The following is a 26,603-nucleotide window of genomic DNA, read 5'->3' as shown; positions in this document are numbered from 1 at the left end:
ATGTCCCTAAGCACCACATCTCCATGGCTTTTAAATACCTCCAGGGACGGTGACTCCACCACTTCCCTGGGCAGCCTGTTCCAGTGCTTGATAACCCTTTCGGTGAAGGAATTTTTCTTAATACCCAGTCTAAACCTCCCCTGGCGCAACTTGAGGCCATTTCCTCTCATCCTATGGCTTGTCACCTGGGAGAAGAGACTGACCCCCACCTCTCTACACCCTCCTTTCAGGGAGTTGTAGAGAGTGATGAGGTCTCCCCTCAGCCTCCTTTTCTCCAGGCTAAACAACCCCAGTTCCCTCAGCCGCTCCCCATCAGCCTTGTGCTCCAGACCCTTCCCCAGCTCCGTTGCCCTTCTCTGGACACGCTCCAGCCCCTCAGTGTCTCTCTTGGAGTGAGGGGCCCCAAACTGCACACAGCATTCGAGGTGCGGCCTCACCAGTGCTGAGTACAGGGGCACGATCACTGCCCTCGTCCTGCTGGCCACGCTATTGCTGATACAAGCCAGGATGCCATTGGCTTTCTTGGCCACCTGGGCTCACTGCTGGCTCATTTTCAGGAAGCTGTCAACCAATACCCCCAGGTCCTTCTCTGCCAGGCAGCTTTCCAGCCACTCTTCCCCAAGCCTGTAGCATTGCATGGGGTTGTTGTGACCCAAGTGCAGGACCCGGCACTGAGCCTGGTTGAACCTTGTACCATTGGCCTCAGCCCATGGATCCAGCCTGTCCAGGTCCCTCTGCAGAGCCTTCCTGCCCTCAAGCAGATCAACACTCCCGCCCAGCTTGGTGTCATCTGCAAACTGACTGAGGGTGCACCCGATCCCCTCGTCCAGATCATTGATACAGATATTAAACAGGAGTGGGCCTAACACAGAGCCCTGGGGAACACCGCTTGTGACCGGCCGCCATCTGGAGTTAACTCCATTCACCACCACTCTTCGGGCCCAGCCATCAAACTCTCCTACTTGGTGCTACAAGGAGTTGAATTAAAATTTTGGATTTGAGTCTCGGGCAACCATGGGAAAAGTGCTCTTTGGATGTGAAATCCTTCCAGGTCACTGAATTTAATGTGATGCCTTCCCAAGTGCCGCAGGGCCAGAGACTGGAGATGCAGCCCTGCTGCTGGAGCTTGATCCAGGTGTTGCTTTCTCCTCATGTAGGTGCTGGACAGTATTTACCCTGTCAGCTGGGTGCTTGAGCTCGTTCCTGGTCTCAGGCACGCGTGTTTGGGCTGTTGCTGCAGCTGAGTGTTGAACTAGGGCTGCTAAGGTTTGTAAGGTTTGAAGTTCCCCTCCTTCCCCCTCCACCAGCAGGTACGGCGCCGGGCTGCCTTCCCTGAAGCTCATGGTGCACGTCCCTTCGGGCACTCCTCGCTGGCCTCCTCCGCCCGGGGATCTCGGATTCTCTGCTGCAGGCCACACCAGATCTTGTCGTGTGGCTCTGGACAGAGTTGTTCAGGCAACCAGTGAGCAGAGTTGGGCCAAAGTGCTTTAACGAAGGTTGGAGGAAATATGGCGTATGCTGTAGAAATCCTGGGCTGAAGGGAACTTTAGGAAATCACGTTGTCTGTGAATCAGGGACAGTGATGCTGTGTGGTCACATGTACCAAAGGTCTTTCAGAATCGGGAATAAAAGTTTTATTCCCTTTATTGCTCTCTCTTGCCTTTGCACTACACCCCTCAAAATCAAAAGCTGGGTGAGAAAGTGCCCAAGCAGCGGCAGGGCCCCGCGGGTGGTGTGTGAGGCCCGGGCAGCTCCGCAGCCGGTGAGGTTGCCTTACTGGGGGGGCCCTTTTCCCCTTATTCCACCTGTATTTAATATAGCTTCTTCCTGAAGGTAACTGGGGGTTTGAGCGTAACCTGGTAATTCCAGGTTGCAGTATACATGCTTTTCTATCAAATTTCCTAAACATACACTCTGTCTTCAGTGTTTAGGTCAAGCCCAAGTTTCTCCTGCGGACAGGCTCTTTCGGGATGTTTCTTAGAGCTTCCTCTGAATTACCTGGTATTGGCCACTATATGAGACAGGGTACCAGGCTGTATGATCATTTCTCTGATCCCTTGCGTGATGAAGTAAGGGTTTATTTTCCAAATATTTGTATGTTACTTTGAAGAAGTCATAGCTCCAAGCACGCTGTTGGTGCACCATTTTTTGTTGCAACTCCTGTCAGGAATGAGATCCGCTGAGCTTCATGGACAGCGGGTCTGGAGATACTTGATGAAGGCTGTGAGCTGTCTAGATGCCAGGGCTGCTGGCGCCACAGGACTTGTGTAAATAAATTTCATTTGTGCTATGTTCACACAATTAAAGCCGGAGACCTGGATCGCATTTAATGAGGTTTATTTTGCTAGTGAGGCCACACAGATTTCATTTACTTTGTCTAGTGTTCTAAAAACATATAGGAATGTACACACACCAAAGCTAAGTTTAAGAGCTTGAATAAAATCCACAGCAGTAAAGAAGTGCCGTGATGGGTTTGTATCAGTGTGAAGTCCATTGAGCTAAGATTTACACTTGATAATATAAAATACAGGGTATTTTAACCTCAGAAGCCTACCCTGCCCTGCATGGGAGGTTGGTTACGACCAGCTGCAGTCCTGTGGCTGCTGTGCATCTCTCGGCCGTTGGGTGTCCTGGGTCAGTGCTGGGAGAACTGGGAGCGGGGGGCACCGGGCTCACGAGGTTTCCCTGTCTCCTGCACACTGGCTCTAGTTCAGGAGGCGATCCTGAAATGCACGTTTTTTCCCCAGGATGCTGTTAGTCAGGGCTGGTCTCCGGGCTTGTCCTTACCTCCCTGGAAGCAAACGTCGGTGTTGTCCTGGGGCTGTCCCAGGGCCAGGGTGGGCTGCTTGGTAAAATGCTCAGTAGCTCTTCGCCAATTTAAAAACAGAAAAGGAAGAATTGAAAATGTTTTGTTGTGGATTGATTTCTTCTGCTATACAATAGAGCACAGGGATGTGTTTACATACGGACACAAGCAGGGAGGGCTTTGGGAAGGTGCTGTAGAATAACGTATCGTTCGGGGTGCTGAGTCCATCCCTGCGGGCTGGCGCAAGGGCAAGCGGGGACTGCTCTGCACCTACACCGGATCCCCCCAAGGAGCGGGCACAGGCTCCCGGCCGGGTGCTGCCACAGCTCTCGAAGCTCTGTTCACCTTGTTCAGCTCAGTAGTGTTTGCCCTTGGCAGAAGGGCCTTGTGATTTGTGGGTGTGGACCTTGGGAGTGGGAAGTGACTGGATCAGGCCGTTTCTCTCCATGCGGTGCTGGGATGGGGGGAAGGAGGTTGGTCGGGTGGTGTCTTGCTTTTCATCCGCTGCTGCGATCGTGGCATCCCCAGAGACATCGGGGTTGCTGCAAACGGTGGAGGAGCCAGGAGTCGCCTCAGCAGCTTGGTCTCAAGGGCTGAATGTGGGGGCAGCACGTGGCTTATGTTTCAATAGTCCATGCTGGAGTGAAGGGGCCATGAGTGGAAGGTGCAGCGTGGCTGGGACGCAGGATGGATCTCCAGGGGCGCAGGTCCTGCCACGGGCTCGGGGCGTGCAGTGGGCCGGGCCGCGTTACCCCAAGGCCTCCATTTCCCTCTCAGAAACGCAGGCAGTTAGTCACCAGCCTGGTTAGAGGCCTGTGGATGGGGAAGGTCAGGGGAGCGCGTTAATCACTGTTGGTGTTTCTCTTTCAGAGGAGAATGAGAAGCACGAGAAGCTCCGCCTGGAGAGGGAGCAGGAGCAGAAGAAGGCCGGCAAGGTCAGCGCGCCACGGGCGAACAGTGCCGTTCCCCCGGAGGAGCCCCGGAGCGAACTGCTGGTGCCCATCTCCCCCCCAGCCCCGGCCCCCCCGCCACCCCCACCCCTGGCAGCCCCCATTTCAGTCATTCCCATCCCTGTTGTCACCAGCCCCCCAGCAAGCAGCCCAGACCACCCTGTCCCCGCCGCTCGTACAACGCCACCAGCCCCTCGTAAGCACTCCCAGTGTCACTAAGGAAGCATCGTCGGTTGCGCCGGTCATCCAGAGGCCGCCGGGCCCGCTTCTGCCGGACGGGAAAGCTGCTACACCCCCGTCGGGCAGCCCGAAGCAGCTCCAGCATTACACGGCGCCGGTCCTGGCCATCTCCCAGCACCATGTGGTTCAGCAGCCCATCCAGCCCCAGCCTCACCAGCCCCTGCAGCACCCGGGAGCACCCCCGCAGCTCGGTGCTCTGAAGCTGGCTCCAGCAGAAGACACGAAACCGAATGAGCAGAAGAAGAGACCTGGAGGGTGAGTGCACCTTGTGTGCGGAGGCTTCTGAGAGGGACCAGACAAAAATGATACCGAAAGCTGCATCGGCCTGGAGCAGCTACTGCTTTTGCAAAGAGTTGTCAGATCAGAAATACCAAGATCTGTGGATGTTTGGCTGTCTGTTTGCTTTTTTGATAGCAGGGTTTCTTAGCTTGATGTTTTTTATTTTTCCTCCCTGACTACACACTGTAGGATTCTGTACAAGGATTTTTTTTTTCCAAGCCAGGACTGTGTTAGGAAGCCAGTCCCAGCACTGCCCGTCTGATCTCAGGTGGCATCTGGTATTATGTTTGGCAAAAGATCTCTGCTTATACTGGTCAGGGAAATGGTGCAGCAATGCTGCTTGCAGGAACTTTCTTGAAAACTGGGATGTGGTCTGGGAGGTTTTATTTCCCAGGACAGAGATCACCTTAGCTGCTGTTTCAATTTCTTAGTGCTGTAAGTGCTAAGGGCCTCCTGCTTGTTCAAAACTCCTGCCGCTGGAAGGGACCGAAGGCTGTTTAATCTGTCCTCACCCTCGGACAGGACTTGTGACTCTGATGTTGCTCCAGGTTAGTGTTTGTCTAACTTCTTCTTAAGGACTTTGGCTGGTGGAGACTCTCTTCTCCTTAGGCGGTTGTTTCCAGACCACAGTATCCTAATACGTAGTCTGGTATTATTTCTTGTGGACTGGGAGAACAAACCGTTCCCTTCTTTGCAGCAAGCTTTTACCTGTTTCCCTTGGCCCCTCACTCTTCATTCCTGCAGGATAAATGACCTGGATCTGTTCAGTCTTTCCTTCTGGGCCATGTTGTCTAGACCTCTGACCATTCTCCCGACTGCCTGTGGCTGGGAGATAACTCTTTGCGACGGTGTTTAAAGTGGTGTGCTAATCCCGCGGAGGCCAGGCAGAAAGTTGCTCTGTCTGTCTTGCCTGTTCAGTGCAATAAAGCAAATGTACCCCTGGTTTCAGGGCAGGGGTGGGGATCTGGTCAGGAGTTCAGAGGAGATGCTGCTAGACAGAACGCCAGCTGGAGTCCCCCTCTTGCTGTGCAGCGTGGCAGCGGCAGCCTTGTCCCACTCCAGCAGGGCTCAGGCTGCTGTGCTGAGGTAGCCCCAGCAGAGCTGGAGGCCCTGCTAGTCACTCTGGTCCACCCAACCTAAACAAGTGCCAGCAGAAGAGACAGACAAAATGCAGTCCTTTCCGGGCTGGTCAAAATCTGGCCTTGCCTTTTGCTCCCTCCTGGATGGAGCTCAGTATTTTGAATGTATCAGGAGGTCAGGACGTGGCAGTTCACTTTCTTTTCCGCAGGTCCTCTGGTCCGTACGGCGTTTGCTCTGAGCTGTAACGCAGAACCACGGTAACCCAGTTGTGAGAGGAGCACGAGCACGGGGCTGTGGATTGGTACTGACCTTCCCTGGGGACGGCCTCCATGCAAGGAGTGGTAGTTTCAGTATCATCTTGGGGGAGCAGGAAGAGAAACAAGATGTAGTGGACAAAAAAAGGGTTCATAGTGTCCTTTGGGATGTAGAGATCCCAAAATGCATAGAAGGAAACAACGAAAGTAATGTAGATAAGAATTTGTGACAATAATGGCCTTTGTAAAATGCCAATATCGTTCCTCTAAGACAGATTGTGATCTTTAGAGCTTGCCTATAAAACGCTCAGCTGCAGAAACGATAAGTGTATTTGTGCTTTAATCGAGCAAACCTGTCACTGACGTCCTTGTGTGGGTTCAGACGGGCGTAGAGGGGGTTTCCGATGGCAGGGGGGTACCAGTGAGGGCTGCGGGGATTTTTGCTGTCTGAGCAGCAGCCGTCCTGGCAGCAGGCAGTGGGAGGGCTGCGGCTGCACCAGCAAACCGCTCCGGTGCCGCCATGCTGAGCCTTGCTCCTGGGAAGTTGGGAGGGCTGTTGTCCCAGCGCAAAGCACAGCATCGCCGCTGTGTCTGGGCCGTAATCAGAGCATTGTACCATGCTCAGGAAAATACCTGTCTGATGCTGAGTGAGTTGCAAAGGTTTCCTGAAGTGCATTTGGATGGGTTACCCTAAGGTGCATGCTCCTTGTCTCCCCAGAATTCCTCCTTTAGACATAAGCACAGAAAAGGTGTCTTTTTCAGCTTGTAAATGTTTCATGGGAAAAGGCTGTCAAATATTTGTTTTTAAATACCTGGATATTTATCAAATATTAATGTACTTCCTGAAATGCTCACCTCAATGTGGGTGTATTTTTAGCCAAAGGCAAATAATTACTTTGCGTAGTGTATGGAAGATATTTGGAATCTCCACGTGTCTACTAATGTACTTTATCACCACTGTAGCTGAAAAACTAAGATAATATGAATTTGTTTGGCTTTTCCTAGAAGTATTCCTCTGATTCGGAGGGTGGGGACAGACCAGATCCCCAAAAACCAGAAGCTCACCCTGGTTCTTCCTTTAGCAGTGACTGGAGGATTCCTGGATTACTTCATTCCATATTTATGCTCAGCTGTGTTATTTCAGGCACAGTAAAAAACTAAAGCGGTTTGAAGAATGTCTGCCAAGTCCCGTACACTTTCATTTGAAACTGTGTAAATCTTACCCCACTGGAGCGTAGGTGTAGATCAGAAACGGGCCAGAATCTGGGCTATCTCGTACTGTATAAACACATACAATTTCGTACTTCGTGTCTTTCCCCGTTGGTGATAGTAGCCATGTCTGTGTATATATACACACATTATACCTGTTTGTATCTTGGGTGCAGAATGTGCATAATGCTTAGCCCATCTGATATGCATGTAAAGTATGGATTTTATCTTGATACAGTATAGGTAGAAATATATATGCAACTAATAGTGAAACAGTGATATCCGAACACCTCTATTGCTTTTTAATATTTACCTGTATATCCTAGACACACACACGCTGCTGAAAGTACAGGTTGAATGGCAGTAGTTTTAAACCTGACACTGAGTTTATCTTTGTTCTGTTTGGGTTACAGGGTTGGGACCAGGGAAGTACATAATAAATTGGAGAAGAACAGGTGCGTAGAAAGCCAGGGGTTTCATTTTTTTATTGTAATTCCCCTTCCCCCCCTTTTTTTTTTTTGGCCTATAGTCTGTCAATATTTGTTTGGCTTTGGCTTTTTTTGTTTGTTTTTTAACAAATAACCTGAACAAAGCTTAATGACTTTTAATGAATCTTGCAGTATTGCTTTGCTTTCTTATAGCTCAATTCTGCATCTCTTGCTTACCAGTATGTTTTACTTAACTGTGTAATTGCATTACAATGACCCTGCAAAGCCCTGATCCCGCAAAGTAAATCCCCACGTGCATAACGGTGTAACTTCTCTTTGGATTCAAAGCAATAAAATAGCCAAGATCAGGGGTCAGTGTACAGTGTGAATACAGAATAGAGACCAGTTCCATATCCAAAACTCTTATAAGTCTAACTAGCTAAATCGGAAATACGGTGAAAGTGTAAGCAACAGCATCGGGAGAGGAGATATTTCATTTAACATTGCACAAGGGTTTCCTAACACAGCCAGGACTGGAATCCGGGCATACAACCCCATCGGCTTTCTGCTGGATTGAGCTGGTTCAGTTGTAAGCATGCAGGTAGTCTTGGTGACTGCTATGCACATGTGTAAGTGCTTTGCTGGATTAAGGCCCAAACTAAGCTCTAGCCCTCTGCTAAATTGATTTCTGGTGTGTGCTCCCACAAGCTGACAAACCACCTGTGTTTTCTTTAGACGTGCACATTTGAAAGAATGCTTTGAGACATTAAAACGCAACATCCCCAACGTAGATGACAAGAAGACCTCAAACCTCAGCGTCCTAAGGAGTGCCTTGCGATACATCCAGGTACGTATAGCGTTCGGGTTACTGTTGGCTGTCATTGTACAGCACTTTACCTACTGAAACCAGACAACGGTGCTAGCTTTGCTTAAACCAAGTTACTTACCTTTTTCCTGTAGTGCAAAGGAAAAAGGGGAGAGAACTCCCATTCCTCCTTCTCCTCCCATGCAAGCGTAGTGATTTATGAACTCCAGATTTCCAGAATATGTGGATCTTCTAGGAACACTTGCTTCATGCAGTCTCCTCATACGAGAAGTTCCTAGTTAACCACAAGTCATCCATACCAGCAGTGGTGACGCAGTGAACAGATAATTCAGATGATCTTAAAGAGGGACATCCAGGCTGTATAAACTTAAGCTGCTCCTTTTTTGGACTAAGGTGAATTTTAATCCACATGTTTTGGGGAGGTTTTCTGTTTGCTTAACCGAAACAGACAGACTTCCATGAAGGTTTTGAACGTCTCAAATTTTTGGTGAGATGAAGGTGTAAGTACAAGTCATTTGCTTGGAGGCAGGGTAAGACTGGAGTTTGGGGTTGCAGCGTGAAGCTCTAGGTGGATGGGGTACCAAGAATCAGCCTGGGAGAAAGTAAAGATAGAATTCAGTTGTGGTGTTTGCAGGTTGAGTGGAAGTAAGTGTTAGTGTTTGCTTATTTCATATTTGTAAAAGTGGTTAATGGTAGACAAAAGAAATTCTTAGAGATGTTCTCTGTGACTGTGAAATCAATAGCATGTAATGCAATTAAAATTCGTCTGGAAAAGGGAAGAGTTGCTAAATTTATAGTGCAAATTAAGAGAGCCAATAGACCTCACACATTTTGGCTGGAATAAAGGGTGCTGAGGACTGTTCACAATGGGCTTTTCCACAGTAAAGCGTCATCTTTTTTCCTTGCTTTCTTCCCATTTTCCTCAGTCTCTCTCAAATACCATTTCACTCCTGTGTTCAGAAGTACTGGACACTGATGACTTGCATTAACTTTACTTTGGAGAGTCAGTAATTACTCATCACCTTTCAGAGTTAGACCAGCTCAGCCCTTCTCATTAGTCTTCACCAGCGACTTCCTTTGGAGAGCCTTTGGCTGGGGCAAATTCTAATGGTACCCAGCCACTGGAGGATGACAAACAAAAGGGAAAAAAATCTATGTTGCTTAAAAAGGTCACTTCTGGAGATGTGGTTGTATTGCAGCCTAATGGGCATTAGAAAAGATCTGAGCCTTTCATTTGATTTCAGGCAGGCTGGTGTTGGTAGAAATGAGCTTCCATTAGCAGTAAGGGAGACGGGGTGATCTGATCACCCGCTCTTGCGTTCGGGAGTTGAGCCCAGAGTCAGGATGTCATGACGGGAGCCGTTTCTGGCGTGGCAGCTGACGCTCTGTGAATATTGATACAGATGCAGACCTATCCGTGAGCAGGCTCTGCTCTCTGGCAGCATTTTTATTCTGTGCTTTTGGAAGACAGCTTAAAATTCTCTTTGAGGATGTCAGTGGGGACGGCTGACTCTTCCTCTCCCTCTTCTCTGGATCTGTTGTGAAATGTTTTGAGGCTTAGACGCAATGCAGTTTTGCGCTACCTACAAGCGTATGTACCAACATCTCTGTAAATCGCTAGGAATTAAACTCTCGACATGCGGAAGTGTAAACTACTTTTATGATGGTCCAGAAGGTATTCACAGATTCAGAACCGCGTTTTGTGTCCTTTAGGTTTCTGCCACTCAGGGTCCATTTCAGTGCCACCTCTCAACCGCTCTTCCCAGCATGGATCCATTCTGGGAATCAGAATGGCTGGGATCAGGTCTGTCGACCCGACTACTCCGGTGTGCCCGTGCTGTTCTGTCTGCCCACCACCTGGGGCTGAAGGGGGTCTCAGGGTGGTGTAATTGCACTGTATTTAATCATTCAGTGAAGTGAAGATGCAGGAGTTCTGACGGTTAACATTGCAGTATGTGCATCCCAGTGTCAGGGACCGTCACGCTGTAGGTCGCTGTGTCTGCACAGCTCTGGTTTACCTGCTGCGCTGCCTGCGTGCACCACAGACGTTGTGGCTTGCAGGAGAAATTGCTGAGGAGACTCCTCTCGGGTGTGCGGCGCCGGTGTCTCAGAAACTCCCCGGTTGCCTGTGTTCCCTCTGGGCTGGCTTCGGGGAGCACGCAGGGAGCAGCCCTCGACTTCTCCCACCAGTTTCAGTGCAGAGAAATGGAACTCTCTTGTCCAAATGTCTCTCCTGTCCAAATGTCTCTCCAGCTTCCCACTCGCAGGTGGCCTTAGGGGTAATGGAGCTGGTTTTGTGGTGACACGCGGGGTCGGGGTGAGCAGGAGCCCGGCACTGAGCCGGGTGGGAGGCGAGGCCGGGGAGCAGGCGGCTGGGAAGCCGCAGGTGGGGTGCGGGAAGTGCGTGCAGGAGCAAAACCCAACTAAAGCCCCGCGGCCGTGGACTGCAGGGCAGCGGCAGCTCCCCTGCCAGGAGTCTGTCTGGAGTGCCACGAAGGAGAGCTGCCCCGACACCCCTGATGGCCCAAGGGTGGCCACAGCACTGGGACGGGGCCAGCCCATGCGCTGCTGCATCCGTCCGTCTGTCAGTCCAGTCCATCGGTGGGGCGGCGCTGGGCTGGTGCCGGCAGAGGGGAGGAGGTGGGTCGGTCAGCCAGCCTGCGGCCGGGCGCTGGCCTGCCGTGGCAGTGAAGGTCATGGTGACCTCGGGCCCGTCCCGGCCACCGCCCTCCCCTCCAGCCGGGAGCTCCTGTGCCAGCATCCACCTCCACGTGTGCAGCGAGCACACGGCAAGTGCCAGCCCCTGCGTGGCGGGACTGCCTGCCCGGGGCGGCCGGCAAGCGAGCCAGCGGGCTGCGCGGCCATGCCTGACCCAGCACCAGCAGCAGGGTCAGCTTGCCGCCCCACGGGCAGCGGACGCGGCATGGCTGTGCCACTGTGTACCCTCCTCGCTGGCACGGTGTCCACTGCTTGCAGCGCCTCGCCTCTCGCGGGGCGGCGAGAGCATCTCTGGCGGCTGCTCGCTCGAGTCCGCAAGCGGCAGGGAGTATCCTGAAAGCAGAGTGTTTTCCTTGGCAGCGGCTTCGCCGTGGGTCTGTGCCTGAATCACGGGATGTGCTAAAAATTTGAGTGCTCTGTTTATTTGCCTGAAAAAAACAGATTATTGGAAATCTGATTTGAAATTTTCAGAGTGCAAAACTTTTTTTTTTTTTTAATTTTTTTTAATTCAGTTTGAATTTGGCTTTGATCTGTCTCAACAAAAATAACGTGCATCAGTGTGGGGATGGGACGAACGGCCTGCAGATGATGCTCGCCGCTCCCAGGGGTTACAGAGAGCGTAGGTGGGACCGTGGGCTGGGCTGGGACAGCCCTTACCAGCTGAGGGGGGGTGAGATGAATCCCAGCCTGATCTGCAGACAGGAGCACAGAGTTGGTCATGATTACAAGAAAAAACAAAAGAAACATTGCCTTCTTGGCAGCAAATCACAGACCAGTCTCAGTGTGTTTCACGTGACAGGCTTGGTGCTTCCCTCTCTCACTTGAAAAGAGAACAGGGCAATTGTACAAAGGAGATTTAAAAATAAAACCTCTTATTCTCAATATAGCAAAGTAGTTTTTCACTAAAGGGGAAAAAACCAAACCCAAATGAGTCCTGCAGAGGAGGAGGGCAGCATGCCGGCCCTGAAGCTCTGCGTAGCTGATCTGTGCCCGCAAGGAGTATGACGGTGCACTAATTGCTGCAGCCTCTCTTCCTGCAAAATCCTTTTTCCCCATTCCAGCTGGAACTTCTTAGAAACAGGCTGTTTGTTTCCTTGGCTGGATTTAAATATTTGTATCTGCATCAAATCAGATAAGTCAGAAAGTTAAATTCCGAAGGTCCCACAGAGCTGTCATTTTAATTTACCCTTAGAGTTGGGCTTGTGCTCTGCAACAGTAAATTAGAATCTCTGCAATTAAACACATTGTTGCACAAAGGAAATTAGGCTGAACGCAGCTGGAAGTTAATAATCCTTTTAAATGGTGATTCAGTTCTAGGCGGTGTAGGCTGTTGTGCGTGGCTCTGGGCTGAGGGAGTTGTCCCTGTGGGTCACGGCAGCGGGGTGGGCTCGGGGCCCAAGCAGCAGAGCCTGTGACGAAGCGCATTTGTTACGCGGGCCACCTCGCCCTTCGTTCTTTGCTTTCCTCCTTGCAAAACATGAGTGAAAATGCTAGAGGCCTCCGGAAAGTTTCTGAGATGCGTGAAGTGACGTGGAAAAAAAATGCAGTGGGAAGGAAATGCTGTTTGGTTTGAGAGAGCAGAGCCCCGTCCCCTCGGCTGGGGCAGGCCAGCACCCGCCGCCAAAGCAGTGTCCCCCAGCAGGCAGGACAAGGCTGTCACCTCGCCGGAGAGCCACGCTGCGAGAGGGAATTGCGCTGCGCTTGTGCTGGAGAAGGTGCTGCTGGGGTGGGCAGGGAGCGGAGCCCTGCGCGGAAGACGTCAGACACAGTTCACGGCCAGGACGTCCGTGCAGCTGGGTGTTTTGACTTGATTCTCTTTGAAGGATTCCTTGCCCCCTAGGAAATGCTGTAATCGTCTTAGTTGGAAGCTAATTGAAGCCCTTAAGCAAGACACTTTTCTCTTCTGTGTTCTCAAACTGCCTGTCACTATGCTTCCTGAACACCTTCCAGCTGCAGGGGTTATTTTCTATTGCGTATTTAGCGTAAGACGACATCCAGGCGATTCGCTCACCAGGTGACGTCGGGACAGCCAAAATGAGACAGCTCGCGAGCAGCGCAGCCGCAGCCCGGCAGATTCCAGATCACGCGGCAGGTCCTGCTTGTTTGCCAGTTTCCCCACTACAACCAGAGTCAATGGCTGACTAAATAACAACGTGCTTACAAAATATGAGACAAAGCTGAGCTTCCCAGGGCGTGCAAGAGGCAAAGAGTAAAATCCTTTGAAGTTTGCAAAGCGGGGCACCGCTGCGATCCCAACTGCCGCATGTTCTGCGTAGAGACTGGCAGAAGCACTGGGGGGGATGCTCTGTGGTGGTAGATATTGGGCCTTAGTCCTGCAGAGGAGTATTTGCTCTGTTTAAGAAATCGACTTTGCTTACAAATTCAGAGAAGTCATTTACCAGTCCTCCTTGCTGCTTGTAGTGTTAGAGGTAGAAAATAGCTGTGATGAACTTAGGACAAATTGGTCGTATTATAAATCCTTTATTGCCTCAAGAAGGGTAGAATTTCTTTCTGCCCCGGGAGCTGGGGTTGGCATTGTACCCCACGTCCCGCTGACGTGACGGGTATTGGAGCAAAGCCACTGACTGACACTGGCTGAAAACTTGCCTCTTGGGCCATGCCTGTAGTCTTCCCAGTAATCAGCCAGATAAATTTTTTGTTGCAAACCAATCTTTTGATTTTCCTGGTTGTATGCGCTTAGAGAAATGTACAAATGAGTGGCAAAGCCATTTACAAGTCACAAGAGTGCTTGTGTGAAAAGGCTGCAGGCCTCTTGCTGTCACTTGAACTGTAGACCAGCTAGCCAGAGAAGTATTTTACCAAGGTAAAATAGTCTCCATCTTCATGATGGAAATCTTCCCCTTCCAAGGCTGGGGCGGGTGCCGGGCTGCAGCTCCCTCCCGGCTCCTCGCAGGGAGCGGAAGCAGCACCTTACAGTTTCTGGGGTCTGATGCTTTTCTCAGGAGCTAAAAAAAATGTTCATGCTAAAAAAAAAAAATGGTGGTGTACCAGAGTCAAGGTAATTGACATCTCTTTAGATTCCCAAGTACATTACTGCATTGTTCATTTTGAGGGCAGCGTGCCTGATTTCCTCATCTGATCATGAATGTGGGCTTCTGCAGCTGAACTGGCTTCCCTTGGCCGTCCCGTGGCCTCAGCCGACCTGCTGGCTAGGTCACCGCTGTCCAGATCGATGTTATTTTCCTTTGTCATATGTAACTGCTTTAGACTGAAGTTAAAGCAAGGACAAAAGTTCATAGGTCTCAGATCATTGTCAGATGGAAAGCAAAATAGTAGTTCAGCAAACTCAGACCATGGGTGCAGGTGTGAAGTAGGCATTAAGGGAGAAGTGATTATCCTAGGCAGGAGAACGGACTCTGTCCCTTTGGAAACAAAACCCCATAATCCTGCAGTAGAGGACATGTCAACATCCGTCATTGTACTTTGGTGCAGGAGACTGTTTCAGTTTTTCACCGTTAGCACGTTGGTTATTTTGACTTTCCTTGTGCCTGCTTCCTCCTTTGTCACCGCTGTTTGCAGCGTGAGCTCTTCTGCCACCTCTCCTGTCGGTGTGGTACGTTCTCAACAGGCACCGACTAAGCTGAGAGCACAGGATGCTGTGCAAGACAAACAATAAATTACGGAGCTGATTCCTGACCTCCTGCCAGGAGCAGAAACCCATCATGAACTGACTTACCTGTGCTTGTCAGTAATGCTAATTGTTTATATGAGATGTTTAAATTGGTTATCCTTGCCTAGTCTCTTTTGGCTTTTCAAACTGCCTGAAGCAACACGCTGTGCACCTAAAAATGGTGCCGTTTCCCATCTAGGCCAACAATAAACAACAAAATTGACTCCCTCAAGGGCAGAACGTATACAAAGTACCGTCCAAGGACGCCTAGATAGTGCTGGTAAGAAATCCTTTGTGCTGTCCTTTTTAAGCTGATCTTGTGGACATGTGAAAAGACCAGATACCGTTTTCACATTTGTTAAATTTTCCTGTTAATAACCACAGCTTCTCTTCTTCTTTTGGTTTGGTTTTATTTATTGGTGGCTTCATCAGTGCATGAACACGATAATTCATCCCTGTCTAGTGTAGAGGACCAGAACAAGACCAGTGGATTTTTAAAGTCCCATGGTAATGCTTAAGTTAGGATTTTTAGGTGTTACATAGGTAAAGGAGGGCACTGTAAACATGCCGGTTCCTGATGTAGGGAGATACCCTACCACAGACAGAAAACCCACACACCTGACGTTAGCATTTGGTCTTGGATAAAGAACAGAGCTCATTTACATTCAAGCGCTGTAGTGGCTGGATTATTGATCAAAATGCCTAAGCCAAACTGTGATGCCGAATGCAATTAAGTTCCCCACCTTGAAAAGTATAGCGGTAACTGTTATTTTTTTTATTCTGTGCCAGCTACTAGGCGAATATACTTATCTTCTATAAAACTTGCCTAGTAAGAACTGGGTCCATTAGTACTTTCAGTGCCTCCTTCACATGAACAGCACTCACGTGCCAAGCAGTGCTTCTTCATGTTGTTTACCCGACCCGATCAATTGGCGCTACCTTGTCTAATTAGCCTGAATTTCATTGCCAATAATAAAGGCTTCTAGCAACAATAGGCTGTGGTCATGCGACATGGTGTCATCTGTAGATTTCAGAAAGTGATGAGAAATAAGACCTTTAAAAAAATAGTGTTTAGTAAAGTAAAGCAAATGAAATGGGTAAGAATTAGGATGTAGGGCTGATCTTCCACTGGAGTCAGTGGGAGTTGTTCGTGCACAGCAAGTGCAGAGTCTAGTTCCTGCCCTTAATGGAGTCATTTAAGAATTGATTTTGGCTTCAGAGGCATGACATGGGGCTGCATCGATGTGGGAGATGGGGTGCTCAACCTGAGAAGCCGGGGGATGCTCAGAGAGCTTCCAGTCCCTTGGCGCTCAGCGTGCCCGTCTGAGCCAGCCAGCCAGAGCTGCCACTGTCAGGCATGTTTCAACAGCTTCCAGCATGCAGCCTGGGACTGTGCTTAGCACGCCGTAGCACTGACATCGTTTTCCCTTTGGATAACTTGCACGGTCGTTGAGTAGAAGAAACGTGGGATTCCCTTCTTGAATCAGAGGGTTTGGTACTGGAGCTGGCACGCCCGCCAAAACTGATGTGGGCTCCCAGGCAGCTGCGGACGTCTCGAATCAAATCCTCTGCCATCCCTCCCCAGCTGCAGCATGATCTGCCTGAAGGGAGGCTCCGTCCGGAGAGCAGTCAGTGGATTTTTATTTGCAGGAGAGGCCACAAAACATGTTTAATAGAGTGTTAAAAAATGCCCAGGGTTTGAACCTTGTTGAGTGAGTGGAAGCTGTTTCTTAACCTTTGCCAAAAGGGATGGTGATTTTTTTTTGATTTATTTTTTTTTTTAAACTGTGTCTCACTTGTGACTCATACACGAGAGTTTGGAAAGGGTAAACAGAATTATAAATCTTGTACGTGTCTTTTTAATTGTTAGAGAATCACATCTGTCATACTGCTGTCATTTAAGTAGTAGTTTAAAAAGCACTCAAGGTCGTAAAAACCAAAACAACCTGTAAGTGGAGCACAGCACGGGGTTTCGAAGTGATGGTGGTGGTGTAGCCTGTTTGGGTGCCGTTGCTCGTACTGGTTGTCGCCTGACGTCGGAGAGCAGGCACGGGAGAGAAGTGGGTCCACGTGACGTGATGAAAGCAGTGCTGAGTACAGCTTGACTGAATGGGCTCAATTTTATGTGTAATATTGCAGAAGTCACCTGCCTTTAAAACAAGGCAAAACTCCCAAACACACACAAAACCCCCACTGACATGATAACTGTGCGGTTTGGTTTGTGTTTTTGCTCTTCCCCGAGAGCCTGACAGGGAAGGGGTCGGGGCCCCGTGGCACAAGTTACAAGGATAGTTTGGATTCCTGTTCTTGTTAGCAGCAGCAGAGGTGTGTGTTGATACTCTTTAAAATTACAGGGAAGTAGTTAACGACCGATTAAAATTACAAATAGTTGCAAGAAAACAATAATCATTGCGTGTGCCTAAGCGCAGCAGAGTTCAGCCCATGTTATACAGTGCTTTGCTGTTGTAGATGTCGGTGGCAGCCTTGCTAGACATTGTCAACTACAAAATAATAAATGAGGGGGATTTTGAAACTGTCTGTCATACAGCAGCAGGAAGTTGGTATCAGCTTAATCTCCTGTTGTCGTGTCGGTGTGACTGATGTGGTAGAAATAGTGATAAAACATGCTTTGGAGGATGTGAAAATATGAATAAGATTTTTACAAGGATCCCTGTCTCAGTTGTTGTTTATCGAAAATTAAGTTACTCTGATCCTGCCTGTGCCTTGGACTTGCCCTGCCAATTCTTGTGGGTTTATCCGAACGCTTTTCTGTGTGCAGCTGTGACTTCTTTTTTGTCTCTTTCTCCTCGCTGTCCCTGTGGGGAAGACGGGCGCAGGCTGTGGGAAGCTGGGTGACCTGGTGAAACAGTGAAGCTGCTTCTGCACAGGATGTTAACACGTGCATCAAAGAAACAAACCAGAAAAAATGGATTTTTTTTTTCCCAGTTTCTTTTTCTGTTAGCTGTCTTACTCATCTTTTATGTCATTATGAATTAAAATACTATATCAAGTTTCAGTTTAGAATATCCCTTCCACTGTGGAATTCTTACTGATTTCTTAAATCCCCCGTGGTGACATAGTGTTCATTCAGGGACAGCCAGTGTAGCACCCATAGGAGAAAATACCGTCCGCAGTCCGATAATGAGGGTGTCAAGTAGGGACTGTTGGTCCTGTCATGCTGAGATACTTCTTGATCTGAATAATGAGGCTGCTCAGGTCAACTTGAGACAGCATTTAGGGAAAATTATGTCTTTGAATTTTATGACTCTGGTGGAAAGAGGAAGGTAGACGGTGGGTGACCTGTTGTCCTGTACAAAGTAGGTGTGAGCTGGGTGCCGTCTGTTGGGCAGGTACCTGATTATTCACTCTATTTGTATTTTTGGAAAACAGGAACTGGCTCCCTGAGGGCTGCATTTAGCATTAGAAAGAGCAACTTTTATTTTGCTCTTCTTCCCACAAGCCCTGAGGTCTTTGAGTGGAAAGTGTCTCTAAAAGAAGATTGATTTCATTCCACAAACATTCAGCAGGGATGTTAATGTTGCGCAGGTTGGGTGGGTGTGCAGAAAGCTGGTCGATTCTTGCCATATTCTGCTCTTTCAGAGCAGTGTGTGTCGTGATTCAGAGCTCATCGTCCCCAGCAGCTGGCACCTTCCTGTCACTTCATATTTAAGAATTTCATGGGGCTTTACCTTCTCTAAGGCAGTCTCTCAGCCTGGCGGGGCGTGCTGTACCGTGCCGAGGAGCTTTAGCCTTGGGACCACCTTCATGAGCAGCGGCGGGGAGTCCGAGAACTGGCGGTATGCAGGCACGGTGGGCACCGCAGCTGCTGCGCCAGCCGGCGCTTGCAGCCCTCAACCCTTTAGCACAGAGGCAAAGATTTTCACTCAAGTGCACGGCTTTGATTCATGGCCTTGCGCAGGTGCCGGCATCGGTTTGTATTTAACAGCTGGGTTTTAGGTCCTCCCGCTGCCGCTGTGGCCATAACAATAAGGGAGGTAGGTCGATAGAAATCCTCTGGTGACCCAGATCTGCTCCATGGGCCGTAGGTGGAGCCATCGGGATGTGAGTAACTGGCACTGACCTCCTTACAAGGATGGAGAAACAGGGAAGAGAGGTGGTGCGGGAGGATCAGCATCCTTCTCTGAGTCACCAGGACTTCAGCCTCCCAGACCCACTGCTGCGGTGCGCGTGCGGTGGGGTGGTGGTCCTCTTCTGCTGCGGAGGGTGGTTCTCTCAGAGCTCATGGTTGTCGGGACCCCCGTCACCTGCCAAAACTGTGTTTTGGGAGGTGTGCTCCTCTCCCAGGCGAAGCCCTCCCTTACGTGCTCCCCTGGGCAGCCGCTCAAAGCCTTGGCAGTGTTCATGTTCTGATGCACAGCTCACTGGTGCATCTCGCCCGTTGGCTGAGCCAGATTTGTAGGAATGTGACAAAAGGGAGTGCCGTACCCGGGACCCATCCAAAACTCTGCTTTGTCTCCCCCAGCAGCCGCTGTGAGATGCCTCCAAGAAAAATACAAGAATACTGCAGCAAGTAGATGTAGCGATAATGTGTCTGCACATTAATCTCCTCCTCATCTCTAGCAGTAAGAGATCTGGCCGTAGCTCTAACGCGTAACTGCTTGCAGCCCTCCAGAACTGCTCTCTGTACATCGTCACGTAGGCTCAGGAAAGATTGCAAGGGTCCCGCATCCCACAGTTGTGTCATTAATAATAATCGCTCATTGAAATGCAACGCACTTTATTTTTGCTTGCAGAAAATTATTACAGTTATACCAGAGATACATTTCCCACACCAAACAAATTAAAATGATTTGTTTGGGATAATTTTCCAAATAACAAACACCATAGTATTTTGGGGTATTTTGGGCATCTGGAATCCATTAGCATCACTGAAAATGTCTCACTTATTTCTGGAATGACAGAGATTATTAAAAAAAATAAAAATAAGAAAGGAAAACATGCACCAAACTTAACACCTTGTCATTGCAAATAATACTTTTTTTTTTTTTAACACTGGATTTCCCTTAATCTTGAAAGTCTTGTCAAGGAATAAAACAGATCTGCTAAACTGGTAGAAGCCAGCGTGGTTTTGGTGATTGGCCCTGGGCATGGCTGTGCCTTTCCCTGGTTTGTGTTTGTACTGTGTGTTCCAGTCATTTGCTGCTTTTTTTTGATTTTTTTTTTTCTGAATTTATTCTTTGTCTTCCTGATTTGGCTTCTTCCTACCCTCTACCCTAGTAACTGTTTGTACTCCGTCCAGAGAGCTGTGCTTCAGGAGGCTGGGTCCTCTTAGATCTGCAAGGCCAGTGCCAATAGCCATGTTTCAGCTGTATTTTTGTTCCAGAGATTATGGCCCAGTGTCTTTTTTTATCAGGAATCTTAAGTGCTAACAGTGTGCAAATAATAAATGTAAATAACAGTGCACATTCTCGTTTTCCCATGATTTCTCTGCTCCAGGCAGATTTCCTATTCTGTGAAGTATTTCTATCTAGATATCCATCTCTGCCCTTGTGACTAGATTGAACAGTGGTGGGCGCACAAAAATGCGACGATGACAAGCCTCTGCCCAGCACGCTTCTCTTGTACTTGCAGAAAAGCTGGTGCAGCCTCTGCAGCAAACAACTTGCTCATTTCCTGAAGGCACCGTGCTTGCTGCATGCCTATGAGGGTGAAGTCACCTCCCAGAATATGACAGCGCTCTTTGGCTGCCTTCCTTGTCCGGGGGTTAAACACGTGGAAGAGCTGGGTCACGAGGCTGCTGGCAAATGACCCGTCGGGTCTGAGACGTGCGGGCAGACCTGCACCCAGGGCTTCACGCCACGCTGCAGACTGCCTCGTCTCCTTTGAAGGATCTACGGGGTAGCAGCCGTGCATGGGATCGGACCGGCCTGCTGCAGGGTGCTGGGGGTGAGACCTACGACTAGTGCGGGATGGACTCTGTTTCACCTTGCAAGTTTTATTTTCGTTTTGGTGTTCGTGTGAAGTGTTAGCTTTGAGAGCTTAGATGGCTGAAATCGGTGCACAAACACTGGTAGCCTAAAGTCCTTGTTCTGCTCCTCCCCAGCCTCAACACACAAGCTGTCACTTCTCACGATCCGCTGGGAGCAGGTCACTGCAGGACCCCCCCACGTTTCCCCCCGTGCTGAGCACTTCACGTTCACATTTCGGAGTTCCCCATCGAGTCTGGGGAAAGCAAGACTGTAATCCTATACTGAGCAAAGGCTCTCAGGAAAACCCACGGAAGACCTGCTGTAGTACAAACAGGCTGGGCGTAGCTGCACGTGGGTGATTTTAGTGGGGCAGCGTGCGTGGGCGAGCCGCTTCTGCCCTGGGAGAGCGGAGCGGCAGCGGTGCGGCGGCTACGTCAGTCGCTGCGGTGGTACTGTTGTGCCGCGACCTGTATTTTCCCGCCGGTGGTAGCAGGCTGGTGCATCCAGCACCGCTGCAGGATTGCATCTCCAAGAGCCAGCCGAATGAAGCAGTTACCATGGAAACCATGGCTTTGGTTCCCGTGGCAACCAGCCGGGGTTTCACACAAGCAGAAAGAGAGGTACCACCATTGCCTCTGCTGATGGCCTGATCCTGCCCGGTGCTGCTTTCCTCAGACTGAGGGGCCTCGGCAGGAGGTCGGGTCCAGGAGGTCCTGGAGGTCCAGGGCGCAGGAGCGGGTCCTTCGAAGGCGGGCTCCGGTGGGTGCCGCCACCTTTGCCAGCGCAGGCGGCTGCTGCTGCTGCGCACGGTTGCTGCGGCAGCTGGGGACACCGGCCTGATGCCTTGGGAGGAGCCGGCTCCCGGTTTCCCTGCTTTCGTGGGCTCTCCTTCATCGCAGCTTGTTGGGTTGAGTTGGGGCAAGAGATTTCTCTAGGTGCTGGGCTTTAAGCAAACTGCTCGTCGCACCTGAAGAACTTTGTAGAAAATTTAGCATGATTCAAAGTAGGAATGCCCAAAATTGATACAACTAGTGCAAAACCCCAAAGTGCTGCAGGTGAGCGTGGCACCTCTGCCAACAGAGTCCTGGGGGCTTGGGCTGTTTGGGGACTGCACGTTCCTCAGCACCCCACTGTTCTCTGATGTTTCTGGTTGCAGCAATAGTGGAGACAGGCTGGTGGACTACTCGGTGCTGTAGACGTGTTGCAGCGTGGCAGTCCCTGCAAGGATAAGATGCTTTTCTTAGGATTTAGCTTTTTTCCCATTATATATAGGAATCGAAACTCCGTACGGCAGTGGAAAGCCTGACCGGCCGGGTCGGGTCTGTGCTGAATCGCGTGGAGGTCCTGCAGGTGGGATTGCTGCTCGGGGACCTCCCCTGGCCCAGCAGCTCCTGGTTTGCTGCAGCGGCTGCGATCCCAGTAGCAAAGAGTTAAAGAATCTGGTTCAAAATTGCAAATCATTTTCATGATTGCTCATTGATGAGGAATTTTTAATCAGTGAACGCCATGTAATAGAACACAACAGCTGAAATACGCTTTTGGAAAAGCTCATAATTGAAAGTGTGTTTTTAAATTGCTAATATAATGTTTATAAGGGGAGCTTTTTAATAAGACCTTTTAAACCTCACTGATGCCAACTACGGGGCTAGCATTATTCTTGAGGCAAGCGTAGAGAAAGCATGGGAGGCATTATTTTCAATCTTGACATAAGAATAAGCATTTTAATTACAGCCAGCAATAAAATGGAAAATTCTTTACAGTGACAAATGACTATTGCTGCGTAGCGACACCAGTAGTTTGTTTCTGGTTTGTTTACCAAATAATGGCAAGTGGGATGCACACAAGGACCAAATAGCAGCTCTGAAACAGGGAGAAGAATGGGCACAAAGGAGCGAAATGTCACAACTGGTATTGCATCGGGTGCTTGCTGTCACTGCAGTTGTGCTGGTCTTGCTTTAATAATCCATGTGGGTAAAGGCTGCTTTGAAGCTGACAGCTATGCGTAGAGGAGGAAAATCAGATACTCACAGAGAACAAAAGCAAACCCACATGCGGATTTTAATTTGGTCACTGCTGATTAAATACAAGACGAAGGGACTCTTCACCACTGCCCTTGTTTCCTTGTCACCGTCCCCACCTGCGTGTGGTAGCAGCAGCCGCTCCGCACAGTGCGGATGGCAACTGCACTGGAGAGGGTTACAGTCAGAGCCGGGTCCCAGGCCCTTGGTCCTCTGCAGGCATTGCCGAGCAAAGGACTTGCTCTCAGCTTCAAAATCAGGCATGTTTTCCATGGGAAATAATATTTTATTTTATATATATCTTGCAGGGATACTGATCCCTGCAGCAAACGATTACAGTGCACTTTATTTGGGCTCCCTATTTCACTTGTGGTTAGGAGTTAAACTGCAAGAACTGTATGTTTGGAGTGAAATGATCAACTGTTGTCACTAGAGCCAGCAGCTGATTTGCAAAACTTCCCAACTGTCAAAAGCCATGGATGGATTCACATGAAAATGAGGAAATCCATGGTTTCTTCCTGGAGTAGATCAGCTTCCCCCACAGCAGGGTCAGGGTTTACTGGCTCTTTCAAGAGACACTTTTGTGGAATTTTGTTAAGTGCATGGAAGTGAAAAACAAATTGGTTTTGAAGTTGTGATTCTCACTGTAGCTTCCTTACACTGCAGAGTAAAAGTTGCCTGGGTAACCAAGGCTTCCAATTTCTTAACATTAAAAAAAGAAATCCTACAACCATCACTGTACAAACATAAGGAGAAGGGTCTGTGCTGAAGTTTGTTGCTCGGAAAAGAGCAGTCTCGGGGGGGTGGGCGTCTGTTGAGCTGGCGGAAATCATGCTGCCTTCTTTGGTACGCATGGGTTGTGCTCAAATCCAGTCTCACCGGCTTTGGGCTGCGAGAGCCCTGCTGCTTTGTACAGAACAGAGAACCCAAACTGCGGATGGCTACACTTTGCCTTCTCCGAGGGTCTGCAGCTCCCAGTGCCAATCGATCCTCGCCACTCTCTGAGGCAGGTGGGAAAACAGAAATGCAGATAACTTCAGCGACTTTTCCACCGTGAAGAAGCAGGATCAGTGTTTCATGAACCAGGTTAAGTGAAGGAGTTCACACCAGGCAGCTGCAGGCGTGATCCCGTCTGTGTGCTGCTTCTGTGGTTGAACACAGACGCGTGGGGTGGCAGTGACGCTGGCTAGGTGCAGAAGAAGGAGGGGGCACTGGGTCTAATCCGACCGGCTCCATGAGGTTGGCGAACGCTTCCCAAACCGCAGCGTTGCACGGCGCGCGGGGAGGGACCTGTGCACGGTGGGAGCCTGGGCAGTGGGAGCGCTCGCCCACGCAGCGGGCTTTGCCTGAGCGTTTTCCCTGGACGTGCACAGGTCCTCATCCTCGCCAGGGACTAAGTCCATGACATAACGTGAATCTAAGCTAAGCATAAAACTCATAAAGCACATAACTGCCTATCAGGAGAAAACTCAGCTGGATATTTTGTAATTGTTTCACATTCAGATAATTCAAAGGCAGATAAACTTTGAAATCACACAGGTTTTCATCTCTCCTAGCATCTCGCAGCCCGAAGCTGCAGCAGATACAGAAGGGAGGGTTTTAACAACAACATTTGAAGTCTAGCTGCGAGGTCAGCACTGGAATAGGAACTCCAAGCCTGGACACAGGGCTTGCCAACCATGGGCTCCTGCTAGACCACAGCTGCCCTCGAGCCTATATTGTCTCTGCAAGTGCTTGTCCTGTCACCCTGGGTAAAGGGACTGCTGCGATGAGGAAGGAGTCTGCTGGTGGTCCTGTGCTTGTTGAGCTGCTTGGTGTGTGTCAGGAATTTTTGGTTGATTGATTACAATTACAGGGTTGGGGTGGTTTGGTTTTTTTTAATACTGGAGTGTTTCAGATTCAGCTTAACCTTGGGAGGAGGGACTCCGGCTGCCTCGGTTACATCTGCCAGTATTGGCCATGGCAAAGGCGCGTTTTGGTGAGCCTGCTTGCCTGCTACCTAGTTTCCTACTGTGAGGGGCAAAGCCGTTTCATTTGAACTCTGCTCAGGATTTCTCACCTTTTGGTGCAACCATCCTTAAAGTAGTGACTTCCAGGAGTGTGGGGGCTCCAGACCTGTCCCCTGCTGCAGGGACCATGTCCTGAGAGAAACAGCAAGACAGTGCAAAGGAAAGCAGCATCTTCTGGGGAGGGAATTCAGGAACAAGGGCTTGAGTCTTCAGTCTGGGGTCAAACCTGGGGATGTGTGTCCTTCAGGATCTTGGCAGACGGCTTAATCATCATCCCAGGTACCAGCACCGTATCGGAGCCCTTGCCACTGCCGTTCCCCACAGCCCCCAGTAGGAGCGGCGGCTGGGGAAGTGGGTCGGATGGCAGTTACCGACCTGTCGCTGTCCCGGGCACACATGCCTTTGCCTTAATGAAACTTCAGACCTTGAAAGACCCCTGGTTGGGTATTTGTATGAATTCCTTTTATTGAAATTTCATTCTTAATTAGTCATTTTGTTGTATGTAGTTTCAGGGTTCCCTCTGCCCATTTCAACTCTAGCCTTATGTGCCCGTTCTGTTGGAAGATCCCAAAGGTTTGGTGAAAGAAGTGTCTATGTAGTTGCTTCCTATTTTAAAACTGTTGTGACTTTTTTTTTTCTTTTTGGTATCGCGTCGGATCCATTGTGATACTGCTGCTGTTGTAAGAAATTCCTCGTTTAGAAAAAATATACTGGAGGCCAGCACATGCCTCTAAAGGTGTTTTCTGTTTGGGAGCAGGTAGGCGAGCAAAGTCAGAATGACTAAGGTTTGGCTGTCACTGTGGACTTTACTGACTGATGGGAAAACCTGGCACCTGATGTGGGCAGGATGATTTGCAGAAAATAACCTGTCGACGGGCAGACGCTAGGCAGCGGTTGTCCAAGGGGCTGCCGGTGATGCTGGTCAGGGAGGACGCAGGGAGACGTGCACCCACCCTCTTCATACTGGCCGCCGGTGGGAAGAAGTACAAAGGCAAGAGGGTCCCTACTCCCTGTCCCCTCTCCAGCAGGTTCCTGCAGGAGATAAGCGCAGGGGCCGGTGGGTCAGGGTCTGTTCCTGCTCCCAGGCTCACCTTCAAACGCAGGGCACGCATGCAGCCCCTGCAGAGCCTGGGACGGGGCTGCGCCCTGCGAGGCCGGTGCCCGCAGAGAGCCGGGCAGTGCTCGGAGGGGAGCTGCTGGAGAGGGAGGAAGGCTCCGGTTAATCACACCCAGTTCGTTATGAGGCCAAGTAGCAGCTCAGCCGGGAGATATGTCTTTACAAAGCGATCCACAGTGGATTGCATCCTAGAATAGTTTTTGAAAGATTACCGGTGCCAGCAGAGACTCCAGCCCATCTGCTCCTCCAGCCTCCCCAGCAGCTTCCCTTGGAGAGCACCCAGCCTGTGAGCACGCTGGCCGGGGGGGCCGTTTGCAGGAGCCCCAGGAGGAGTGTGCAGTCGCGGGCAAGTGGCTGCCGGGAGCTGGCACCCCGTCAAGCCGATTCCCAGCACGGGGAGGGCTGGGGCTGCTGGCAGCGCGGAGGGAGGCAGAGCCCGCAGGGCCGGGCTTGGAGCAGTGCCACGGCCCCAAGCCTGTGCTGGAGGAGTGGAGCACCCAGAGAGCGACAGAGCGAGCTCCCTGGCCCCGCTCGCTGCGAGACTTGTCCTGCTGCTTGCTAGGGGTTCGCCTGCCTTTTCAGTAATTAAAAGTTTTGTAACTAATTACTAGCTGCCCTGCCCATATCTTATAGTCGTGCTTTCCCCTGGTGCTGGGAGTCTTCTCTCGCAGCAGGGAAGGAAGCCAAATCTGCTTGAATATGCTTGTGCTGTGCATGATACGGGTGCTGAGGCTGCATGGATTTCTTTGTTACACTTCCTGGAAAGCTGTGTTACTGTATTCTGTCCTTTCGTTACCGTGCCCTGTCAGTAACCGCATGGAGAACGTGCTTGGAGAGAAATGCTGCAGAGAGGGGCTGGGCTTGTGTCCGTATGCAGTGATTTTAGTCTCAGGCTTTCTCCTGCTTGCTTCTTTCCTGATTAGAGAGTAAAGAAGACGACACTCAGACGAGTTCTCTTCTTGCATATTTAAACCTGAGCACGGGAGTGTGCACCTTCCTCATTGCCTTAGCTTTGCCCTCTGTGTCCCACACACGCCCCTTCGGCTGCAGGGAAATCAAAGCACACACAGCACAACTGTGTTTTCTGGGTCAGGCAAAGTGCTTCGGC

The 26,603-nt window shown here is 50.1% G+C and overlaps 1 protein-coding gene across 1 annotated transcript in view; it reads left to right on the top strand.

Annotated features, from left to right (window-relative positions):
* Positions 1 to 26,603, top strand: part of MNT (MAX network transcriptional repressor) — a 46,363-nt gene that overhangs the window by 13,747 nt on the left and 6,013 nt on the right. The window contains 4 exon segments of the mRNA XM_072882302.1: positions 3,677 to 3,923; positions 3,925 to 4,251; positions 7,232 to 7,273; positions 7,982 to 8,093. Of these exon segments, the coding sequence (XP_072738403.1) occupies positions 3,677 to 3,923; positions 3,925 to 4,251; positions 7,232 to 7,273; positions 7,982 to 8,093 (728 nt within the window).

Source organism: Ciconia boyciana, chromosome 17 (genome assembly GCF_034638445.1).
Source record: "Ciconia boyciana chromosome 17, ASM3463844v1, whole genome shotgun sequence".
In the NCBI taxonomy this organism is placed as follows: Eukaryota; Metazoa; Chordata; class Aves; order Ciconiiformes; family Ciconiidae; genus Ciconia; species Ciconia boyciana.
This window is presented reverse-complemented; position numbering and strand designations above follow the sequence as displayed.